The following is an 11,200-nucleotide window of genomic DNA, read 5'->3' as shown; positions in this document are numbered from 1 at the left end:
TGTCTTACTGTCGCCCTCTACCGTTCAGCAGGCTGCGGTGCAGGTCTGATCAGTGTTAAATAAGGTCACCAATAAAGCGGATATCACAAAATATTTGCTATATGTCCTAAAAGAAATGCACTAAAACTATGCATGATAAAAATCCATCAGTGCACAAAACGCTTGTAACTGGAAATAAAAATAGAAAGCTTGCAGGTAAATAGTGAAGGTGAGTCGAAACTCTTCTTCCCATAGTGAGGAAAAAATACATACATATAATTAATGTCTAGAGATATGTTTCCAAATAAATACTGGCACCCAAAACATATATTTGTGCATGCAGATGACGTTCACTTGAAAGATATTTTAGACGACATTTACCTGCAAGTATATCCAAAATACATTCAGGCCACTCCAAATATTTTGAATGAATGTATTTATATATACAAATGCATTATTATTTTTACCTTTTTTGTTTATTTTGAATCATATCGAGCTGCTCCACATGGTGCAACAGAGCCAAACGGATATTAATGCACTTTTGACAAAAATATTTTAAAATACTGTACAAAGTGAGAACTTTGTTGCTATCTACTTCTGCAAATACCTTGTAAATTTCAGTAAACTAAGTCAGTGTGTACAATGTGAAACTGCTATCGACTGTTATTAAATAGTTCAGCAGCATATTGTTGGTTTGGACAAATGCGTTGATAAGCTTTCAATGTTTGTGTAAATAAAAATAAAACTGATCAAAGCTATATTTCCTTTATGAATGTTTTTATTATTAAAATATTATAGAAAAGAAAAAAGGAGAGGAAAAAGGAAAGGAAAGAAAGAAAGAACTGATCTAATTTCTGGTTTGTCTTTTCTTCTGGCGGAGAGGAGACTGGACGTTCCACTGCCTCGGACCTGCAGCTCTGAAACACAAGGAGGAGAGGTGAAGCCCACTCAGCATATACCTGACAACACCTTCTCTACATGTACCCACAACACCTTCTCTACATGTACCCACAACACCTTCTCTACATGTACCCACATGTACCCACATGTACCCACAACACCTTCTCTACATGTACCCACAACACCTTCTCTACATATACCTAACAACACCTTCTCTACATGTACCCACAACACCTTCTCTACATGTACCCACAACACCTTCTCTACATGTACCCGACAACACCTTCTCTACATGTACCCAACACCTTCTCTACATGTACCCGACAACACCTTCTCTACGTGTACCCACATGTACCCACAACACCTTCTCTACATGTACCCACAACACCTTCTCTACATGTACCTAACACCTTCTCTACATGTACCCAACACCTTCTCTACATGTACCCGACAACACCTTCTCTACATGTACCCACAACACCTTCTCTACATGTACCTAACACCTTCTCTACATGTACCCGACAACACCTTCTCTACATGTACCCAACAACACCTAGAGAAGGTGTTGTTGGGTACATGTAGAGAAGGTGTTCTTAGGTACATGTAGAGAAGGTGTTATTAGGTACATGTAGAGAAGGTGTTATTAGGTACATGTAGAGAAGGTGTTATTAGGTACATGTAGAGAAGGTGTTGTCGGGTACATGTAGAGAAGGTGTTGTTGGTACATGTAGAGAAGGTGTTGTTGGTACATGTAGAGAAGGTGTTGTCGGGTACATGTAGAGAAGGTGTTGTTGGTACATGTAGAGAAGGTGTTGTTGGTACATGTAGAGAAGGTGTTGTTGGTATATGTAGAGAAGGTGTTGTCGGGTACATGTAGAGAAGGTGTTGTCGGGTACATGTAGAGAAGGTGTTGTCGGGTACATGTAGAGAAGGTGTTGTCGGGTACATGTAGAGAAGGTGTTGTCGGGTACATGTAGAGAAGGTGTTGTCGGGTACATGTAGAGAAGGTGTTGTTGGTACATGTAGAGAAGGTGTTGTCGGGTACATGTAGAGAAGGTGTTGTCAGGTACATGTAGAGAAGGTGTTGTTGGTACATGTAGAGAAGGTGTTGTTGGTACATGTAGAGAAGGTGTTGTTGGTATATGTAGAGAAGGTGTTGTCGGGTACATGTAGAGAAGGTGTTGTCGGGTACATGTAGAGAAGGTGTTGTCGGGTACATGTAGAGAAGGTGTTGTTGGTACATGTAGAGAAGGTGTTGTCGGGTACATGTAGAGAAGGTGTTGTTAGGTACATGTAGAGAAGGTGTTGTCGGGTACATGTAGAGAAGGTGTTGTTGGTACATGTAGAGAAGGTGTTGTCGGGTACATGTAGAGAAGGTGTTGTTGGTACATGTAGAGAAGGTGTTGTCGGGTACATGTAGAGAAGGTGTTGTTAGGTACATGTAGAGAAGGTGTTGTTGGTACATGTAGAGAAGGTGTTGTTGGTACATGTAGAGAAGGTGTTGTTGGTACATGTAGAGAAGGTGTTGTTGGTACATGTAGAGAAGGTGTTGTTGGTACATGTAGAGAAGGTGTTGTTGGTACATGTAGAGAAGGTGTTATTAGGTACATGTAGAGAAGGTGTTGTTGGTACATGTAGAGAAGGTGTTGTTGGTACATGTAGAGAAGGTGTTGTTAGGTACATGTAGAGAAGGTGTTGTTAGGTACATGTAGAGAAGGTGTTGTTGGGTACATGTAGAGAACAGAATGACGTTCTAACAGAATGAAAACACTTGGTACTTACTGCTGGTCATGTGACAGCACATTGAGGACGCTGCTCTCCCCAGCTGGACCTGAGAACAGAGGAGGATTCAACTGAAACAAAACCTTCCAACTCCCTGCTCTCCTCAGCTTGGACCGCTTATAACATTAGTGATGTAGGAATTTGAGTTTCTTTAGAACGAGTGAGAACGTCTCCCTACTCTACTGCTGCCCAAAGGCCTAACGTGAAATATAAAGTGATAAAGCGTCAGAGGAGCAGCTTACTTGTTCCTCGGTCGCTGAAGATGGCGCTGACTCCTTCACCGAAAGTTAGATTGAGGTTGACGCCTGGATCGACGGGGAGAGAGGAGTGTCAGGAAAAAACACAAAGAAAGTTGACATCAAGAAAGTAACAGCAGAAAAATGACAAAACCTGCATCTTACTAAAATCTAGATGGGACTGAAATGTTGTCTGTTAACATTAAAAGACATTAAAATGTTGATGGTTCATAATGAATTAAAAAAACAACAATGGAAACAGGAGTTAAATTAAGAGAAGAGGACAGAGGTTCAAATCAATACTAGGGCAACAGTAAAATAAAAACCAAAATAAATACTGAGGATAAAATATATATAAGATAAAAGATAAAAAGCAGCCCAAGTCTATCTCAGCTGTTACCCAGCATGCCGTGCTGCTTCCTTATCTTGTTTTCAGTAAAGCTAAAGAGGTTAAAGGTGAAGAGGTTCGGACCTTTAGGCGTGCTGATCGCTCTGTCGTTCACTCCTCCTTTGGGCATGACTGGAACAAACCAAACCAAAACACAGTTACCATGGAAACAGCCGCATCACTCTGTCTGCTTACTACTCACAATACTGATGAGGTAGAAACCAGAGGAGCGACCGAGTCAGTCTCCAGTATCAATTTAATATCTTAAAGAAAACTAAATATCTAGGACTTTTCAATGCAATATGGTTTTAATAGGATAAAAACTTGGTAAGAGCATCATGAGTTTGATTTCTAGAATCAGTTTCAACTTCAATAAATTCAATCATTCCATACAAATTCAGAAAACAGAATTTAAATTCAGTCGTCCGCTGGAACAAATCTCATCACTTTCAATCTAAGTCATTTACACAAACACAAGATCTCAAGTCAAGACTTTAGAAACCTTTTCAAGTCATCAAAGTACAAGTCAGAGTCAAGTCCCAAGTCACCAGAACCCAAGTCAAGTCGAGTCTCAAGTCTTCTCTTCATGCAGCAAGTCAAGTCTCAAGCTATTAAAATTGTAACTCGAGTCCAAGTCATGTGACTCGAGTCCAAGTCATGTGACTCGAGTCCACACCTCTGGAAGAAACCATGTATTCAGCACAGTGAATGGAGTGTGCAGTTTATTTATAATGGAGAGCAGAACCTTTAATTTGAGAACTCAGAAAGACAAATATGATGAAAATTGTGAAAAATGGTTCACTTATGTTCCACCTTTACGATCAGACTTTGTATGAACAAATACTTTGTATGAAGAAAATACCTTCTATTGGAATGATGTACCTCGCTCTCTAGTGGTTTTATTTGACTTTAAGTTATTTCATCATGTCTGGTTGATGCAGAGTGTGTTGTCGTCGTACCTGATCCTTCCAGAGAGAAGCCGTGCTCCGACTGCCGGGACCGGACCGACAACGGCAACGGCAGGGACTTACGCCTGGGACACACACACACACACACACACACACACACACACGTCCATGTAACCATATAGCTGCCATTATTGTACTCCTTTAGCTTCCCTACATCACGCTTGTTAGCATTGGAAGCATTTCTCATTTAAACTAGTAAACAGTAACCATGTCGTCCCCCATGAATGATGCAGAGTTGTAGTGGGGCAACAAGTAGAAAATGTTTCCTCATGTTTCTTGATTGATGTACAGATAGTTGATAGTATACTGTATGACTCTTTCTTAATGGGAATCTTTAGTCTGTGTCTCTTTGACCCAAAGAGTCTCGGGACTTTCTACAGCAACTCAGTGCCACTACTGTGATTGGAGCATTTTCTTTCTGATTGGTCTCATTCAGCGATTCAATATCTTACAGAAAACTAAGTATCTAGGATATTTAGTTTTCTAGGATAGGAGTGATGTCCTTGACCTCTTCAACAGAGAGTGAGAATGCCACATCTTGTCTTCTTGGTAATCTTGTAAAATTCAACTTTGCCATTTGTATTTACCATTTTATTGGGTTGTTTAAGCGCGCTCTACCTGCAATTGCAATATTTCCGACAGCATTTGAAGGCAGCATCGGCTTGCTACAGTTGTGACTGTGTGGCGATGTAGAGGAGGGGAAAATCTAGGAGATAATGAGGTGAATATTGGACTTCTGGCCTCACAGTGCAATCGTTTCTCTTCAGAGCACTGGGATTATGCTGTGTGGAGTAATCTTATGGTCATTGTTGTCTGTTTTGGAGCCGTTTTATATACTAAAAATATAAATTTTGTGTGAAGATGACATGCCGGTAAAAAGGAGGGCTAGTTATCCCGGTACTGACTCAACCTCTCCACCTAGTAAAAAATCTGGAGCAGAACCAGGATTATTTCAGTGTAAATTAGCCTAAAACTGGGCAAAAGCCATTTTAACCATGGTAACCAGCTGTCCGTGCAAGTTTCTTTGTAAACTACTGACCCACCTCACGACCAAGGAGAAAAGCCCGAGCTATTTGTTCTGTGTAGTGTGGAGGAACGTCTGTGCAAATGCCAATTTAACCGGTGCCAGCACCAACTTTTATCAACTTTTGTCAAGCGATGTCATTTAATTAGGCTCTTGATATCGATCATATTTTCTGCCGGACAGTTTGGCCGACAAGATTTGTGTGTGTGTGTGTGTGTGTACCTGGCAGCGTGAGCCAGTCTGGCGGACAGCAGCGGCGGCTGCGGTGTGGTGAAGCCGGCTGGGGGGAGGAGCCTGGGCCGGGCGGGAGAGCCCCGGACTGAACCCTGCGGGGGGGGGGAGAGTAATCATAGCAATAACTATAATTTTTTCATAATTGTAATTTCTATTTTTATTGAACTAAAATAATACATATTGTTTATTATTATCATTATTATTGAACAGTTCCTGACAGACCGGAGTGGCAGGCTGGTTGTCTCGCAGGCCGCAGCCGCTCAGCTGCTGCTCCAGCTCTCTCTCCTCCCTCTTCTCTCTCTCCTCCCTCTTCTCTCTCTCCTCCCTCTCCTTGTCGATGGTCTGCAGGTTGAACTCCAGCTCGGCCGCCAGCTGCTCGTCTCCGGCGAACAGCTCCTTCACCTCGCAGCGGTAATCCTGCATCGTCACCTGGGGGAGCAGCAGAGTCACATCACGCCACGCCACGCCACGCCACGCCACGCCACGCCACGCCACGCCACGCCACGCCACGCCACGCCACGCCACGCCACGCCACGCCACGCGTTACAGACGCTGAGGGAAAACTACAGCGCTCCTCCTTCACTGTCCATCACTCCATCACCTGACAGTGTGAGATATGCTCAGCTCTGAGAGAGATCTTGGAACCTTGTAATATCAGAGGATGTGGGGTTAAAATGTGACTGGTACCTTTTTACTGGTACTGATCACCAGAAACTGGCACACAACTGAAGCCCCTGTTTTTGAACAATGGATGGACATTGAATGGGAAATATTTGCGATGCAAAAATGTACATTTATGCTAAGGACTAAGGAGGATGTATTCCATAGAAAATGGGACAAATGGACGATCTACATCACAAACAAAGAGGACGCCGCCAACTCTTGATATGAATAAAAATGGTTGAAATGTAGAACAATGCACTAGACATCTATGAAATATGAACCCCATGCTGTTCAGTGTTCACTGTTAACTTTTGTTAACAATTCCCAATAGAAAATCGCAAAAACAAGGGAAAACAAAACAAAATGCGACTCCTTCCTAGTTGGAGGAAAAATCCCCCTTGGATCTTCTTCCACTGTCAGACATCAGTTTGTGATGTTCAAAACTGTTTTCACTGCAGCAGCATCGGATCTGCCTTCTGTCCAACACACTAAACTCTTCTAAGTTCCAATATATTCTAAGAGGTTTTGATCAGACATGAGCTAAACGCCACGAACGCTCTGCTAACTGCTGTAAACTGCCTCCTATTTTTATGAATCCGGCAAGAGAAACTTCTGAAACAGTATCAACGATCGGTGTCCGATCGATCGCTGCACCTGTACTTCCGGGTACTCTCTCCCTCAACCGGTCTTCTCTACTTCAGTCAGTGATTTGTTCGCCTGGGAATTTTTATTACGCGCATTTCCGCTGCACCCCAGTTCCCCCTGGGTTAATAAGCAGGTGAGTCTCACCTGCAGGTAGGACATCAGGTCTCTGAGGACAGGAGAGCGTCTCTGCTCCAGCAGGCTCTTCAGGGCGATGATGATGGGGATGGTGTTCTCTATGAAGGCCTTCTTCTGGACCTGTGGGTGAAACCAGGAAGCTGCTGGTGAAGTTTGGGAGATTCATGAGATCTACACACACACACACACACACACACACACACACACACTTAACACCAGGCGACTGGATTGTATTCAAAACCAGATCTAATCCAAGTGTAAACCCCCCAAAACACATCAACAGTTCGATCACCCAAACCAGCTGTGGAGGTCAGAGACGCATTTGGACACATTACCAACAAAGTGGAAATACAGTGTTTCTCCAGTCCACATTAACTACTACAGAAACAGAAATGAACCAAATCAAACAGGTGACAGGCAGCTGGGATGGTAATATACTCAGATACAGTATTTACTAGTAGTATTTCCCATCTGAAAGCGTTTACTAGTAGTATTTACCATGTGAAAACAGAGGTGAACAGTATTTTCTGTAGTATTAACCGTCTGAAAGCTGATGAACAGTATTCTCTATAGTATTATTTACCAGCCAGTGTCCCACCAGCAGCAGGAAGCTTGTGTCCATCATGCTTCTACATGATTTGGATGATGTGAGTGCAGACCGGTACCTGTGAAACCACCTTCTTGTGCGCGGCCTGCAGGACGGCCTTGGCCATGGTTGCCATGTTCTCCTCCTCCGGTTCCTCGGCTGCAGCGCCTCCTGCTGGCGTGGCCTGCAGCTTCATCTCCTTCAGACTCAGGATGCTGAAGGTCTCCGCCAGAATGTCGGCACCGTCCGAATCCAGAGGCAGCTCCTCGTCCGCAAAGCATGCTGGGATAGGAAGGGGGGGGAGGTTAAAAAGTATGTTAATTCAGGTTCACTGGCCTCTAGACTCAAGCTGGTGCAGGTCTACCACGTAGAAAATGTGTCTCCACGCTTAAAAAGATGTCTCGAGTACACTATGCACAAAAATACTTTAATAGGGAATAACAATACAACAAATGTTTCATCATTCATCATCAGAGCTGAGAAACATCCAGACCAGACAGCGTTAAATGGATCAAATATCTGACTTTAGGACAGAGATGTGCAAAAGTCTATTTTTTCATGTTTGACTAGTTGGACCGAACAACAAATCGACTAGTCGGTCAAAACACATCACTAATACCTAATATTAACCGGAAACCACAAGCATGAACTGTCTGTTTTGACTCATGAAAATGGATTTCATCACAGGAACAGGCAATATTAGTGCGAGCAAGCAAGCGTGGAGCCGTTGTTTGTGTGATGCAAGACAAAAAAACGACTAGTCGCCTGTTTGGGCACAACCCTAATGCTTTCCAGTTTTATTGGGACGGGTCCCGGTCAGATCTGCTGCTCACCCAGGACGGTCTGGTTGATCTTGCTGGTGACGTTGAAGCGCTGAGCGTCGGTGAAATGCTCCAGGAGGAACCGGTAGATCCGGAAACGCTTCTCCCGGTGCTGAGCTCCCTTCAGGGAGAACTGAACTTTTTCTCTGGGGGGGAAAAACAAACAACTCCCTTGTGATCTTGGTAACAGGACACACAGCCTAACGATTTAGTTATCTATCTAGATGAAAGGAGTATACATGTGCAGGAGAGTTTACAAGAAAATAAATGATAAAAACGAAAATGATAAAAACATCTTCGCTCAAAATAAACAAAGATAAATAAAGACTATGAATAAATAAAGACTTTCTAGCCTCCTACCTGTCGGTCTGGGGGAACTTGTTGTAGGTTTTGTGTTTGCTGTAGGAGTTGAAGTGGAAGATGCACTCGATGAAGTGCTGGCTGAACATGGTTGGGTTCTTCTTCAGCAGCAGGTGGACCAGGCAGTACTCACACAGACTGGGACAGCAAGCAGGAAGCAGTTAGGTTTGATATTATAGTGCATAATATTATCAGCTGCTCCTCTTGTAAGAGCCGGGCTCTGTGTGTCTGTTATGTAGTTTCTTTATATTTTTTTATTATTTTTACTCTGCTGTGTTTCATTATGCTGCTGACAGCACACCCATTCTAAATTGAAGAAAGAAGAAAGGAAGGAAAGAAAGAAGGAAAAAAGAAAGAAACTTAAAACTAGTATAACCCTTCATCTGTCTGTCCGAGTGTGATTTACCTGGCGATGTCCGGCACCGGGTCGACCAGAACCGCCATGAAGCAAAAGAAGAGGGAGCCTTTCCATTTGACAAACTCCTCCTGGAAAAAGAAGAAAGGTTTCTAGATTTCTACAGATCCTGACAACACACTCTGAAAACACACTCTGACAACACACTCTGAAAACACACTCTGAAAACACACGCTGAAAACACACTCTGAAAACACTACAATATAAAAACATTTCATCCACAATCTGATAATCCTTAACAGACTGTGTTGACTGTGTAATGAATGGCTCACTGCCTGCTGCTTACAGCAACAGCATGAAATTTAATTTAATTTTGTTAAAATATCCTCGCTGTTCATTACGACTCTAGTTGAGGGATTCTCCAGAGCCAGAATTCATTTTTTAGAAAGCTAAGAAAAAAGAAAAAGCCAGCTTCCTGTATTTGCAAATTGCAGATGTTAATATAGCAAATTTGCATTATTATTTTTATGTTTTTTTATTCAACTACAATCAACTACAATAATATTCAATTTCCTCTAGCAAGTTGCCTAGTGCCCTGTACAATAGTTCCTTCCTGTAGCGGTTGCCTAGTAACCCTGCTGTGTAGTTACCACCTGTAGCTGGTTGCCTAGTAACCCTGCTGTGTAGTTCCCACCTGTAGCTGGTTGCCTAGTAACCCTGCTGTGTAGTTCCCACCTGTAGCTGGTTGCCTAGTAACCCTGCTGTGTAGTTCCCACCTGTAACTGGTTGCCTAGTAACCCTGTGGTGTAGTTCCCACCTGTAGCTTGTTGCCTAGTAACCCTGCTGTGTAGTTCCCACCTGTAGCTGGTTGCCTAGTAACCCTGCTGTGTAGTTACCACCTGTAGCTGGTTGCCTAGTAACCCTGTGGTGTATTTCCCACCTGTAGCTGGTTGCCTAGTAACCCTGCTGTGTAGTTCCCACCTGTAGCTGGTTGCCTAGTAACCCTGCTGTGTAGTTCCCACCTGTAGCTGGTTGCCTAGTAACCCTGCTGTGTAGTTCCCACCTGTAACTGGTTGCCTAGTAACCCTGTGGTGTAGTTCCCACCTGTAGCTTGTTGCCTAGTAACCCTGCTGTGTAGTTCCCACCTGTAGCTGGTTGCCTAGTAACCCTGCTGTGTAGTTACCACCTGTAGCTGGTTGCCTAGTAACCCTGTGGTGTATTTCCCACCTGTAGCTGGTTGCCTAGTAACCCTGCTGTGTAGTTCCCACCTGTAGCTGGTTGCCTAGTAACTCTGCTGTGTAGTTCCCACCTGTAGCTGGTTGCCTAGTAACCCTGTGGTGTAGTTCCCACCTGTAGCTGGTTGCCTAGTAACCCTGCTGTGTAGTTCCCACCTGTAGCTGGTTGCCTAGTAACCCTGCTGTGTAGTTCCCACCTGTAGCTGGTTGCCTAGTAACCCTGCTGTGTAGTTCCCACCTGTAGCTGGTTGCCTAGTAACCCTGTGGTGTATTTCCCACCTGTAGCTGGTTGCCTAGTAACCCTGCTGTGTAGTTCCCACCTGTAGCTGGTTGCCTAGTAACTCTGCTGTGTAGTTCCCACCTGTAGCTGGTTGCCTAGTAATCCTGTGGTGTAGTTCCCACCTGTAGCTGGTTGCCTAGTAACCCTGCTGTGTAGTTCCCACCTGTAGCTGGTTGCCTAGTAACCCTGCTGTGTAGTTCCCACCTGTAGCTGGTTGCCTAGTAACCCTGCTGTGTAGTTCCCACCTGTAGCTGGTTGCCTAGTAACCCTGTGGTGTAGTTCCCACGTGTTGCTGGTTGCCTAGTAACCCTGCTGTGTACTTCCCACCAGTAGCTGGTTGCCTAGTAACCCTGTGGTGTATTTCCCACCTGTAGCTGGTTGCCTAGTAACCCTGTGGTGTAGTTCCTAACTTCCCACCTGCAGCAGGTTGGTCAGCATGATGAGCGTCTGCTTCCTGATGACCGGCTCGTTGTCACGGAGACAGGCGGAGATGTTGGGGATGTAGCGGTCCACCATGTTGGTGTAGCGGACACACAGGTCGCACATGATCACCACCACGTTGTTGCGCACGGCGACCTCGCTGCCCAGCTCCAGCTCCCTGGAGAACAC

General features: G+C 44.1%; 1 protein-coding gene across 1 annotated transcript in view; it reads right to left on the bottom strand.

The window, feature by feature from the left end:
• Positions 1 to 753: 753 nt before the first annotated feature.
• ncapd3 (non-SMC condensin II complex, subunit D3) overlaps positions 754 to 11,200 on the bottom strand; it is a 28,105-nt gene continuing 17,658 nt past the window's right edge. Inside the window, exons 23-35 of the mRNA XM_078282634.1 lie at positions 11,009 to 11,200; positions 9,128 to 9,207; positions 8,722 to 8,859; positions 8,374 to 8,507; positions 7,620 to 7,822; positions 6,964 to 7,074; positions 5,734 to 5,940; positions 5,500 to 5,603; positions 4,245 to 4,318; positions 3,370 to 3,417; positions 2,904 to 2,966; positions 2,662 to 2,710; positions 754 to 896 (exon numbers count right to left, since the gene is read on the bottom strand). The exon at positions 11,009 to 11,200 is cut by the window's right edge and continues 47 nt beyond it. Coding sequence (XP_078138760.1) covers positions 827 to 896; positions 2,662 to 2,710; positions 2,904 to 2,966; positions 3,370 to 3,417; positions 4,245 to 4,318; positions 5,500 to 5,603; positions 5,734 to 5,940; positions 6,964 to 7,074; positions 7,620 to 7,822; positions 8,374 to 8,507; positions 8,722 to 8,859; positions 9,128 to 9,207; positions 11,009 to 11,200 — 1,473 coding nt within the window. The 3' untranslated portion in view covers positions 754 to 826. The remainder of the gene's footprint in view (positions 897 to 2,661; positions 2,711 to 2,903; positions 2,967 to 3,369; positions 3,418 to 4,244; positions 4,319 to 5,499; positions 5,604 to 5,733; positions 5,941 to 6,963; positions 7,075 to 7,619; positions 7,823 to 8,373; positions 8,508 to 8,721; positions 8,860 to 9,127; positions 9,208 to 11,008) is intronic.

This window comes from Centroberyx gerrardi, chromosome 3 (assembly GCF_048128805.1).
Source record: "Centroberyx gerrardi isolate f3 chromosome 3, fCenGer3.hap1.cur.20231027, whole genome shotgun sequence".
NCBI lineage: Eukaryota > Metazoa > Chordata > Actinopteri > Beryciformes > Berycidae > Centroberyx > Centroberyx gerrardi.
The sequence above is the reverse complement of the archived record's forward strand: the minus strand, read 5'-3'. Positions and strand labels throughout refer to the sequence as shown.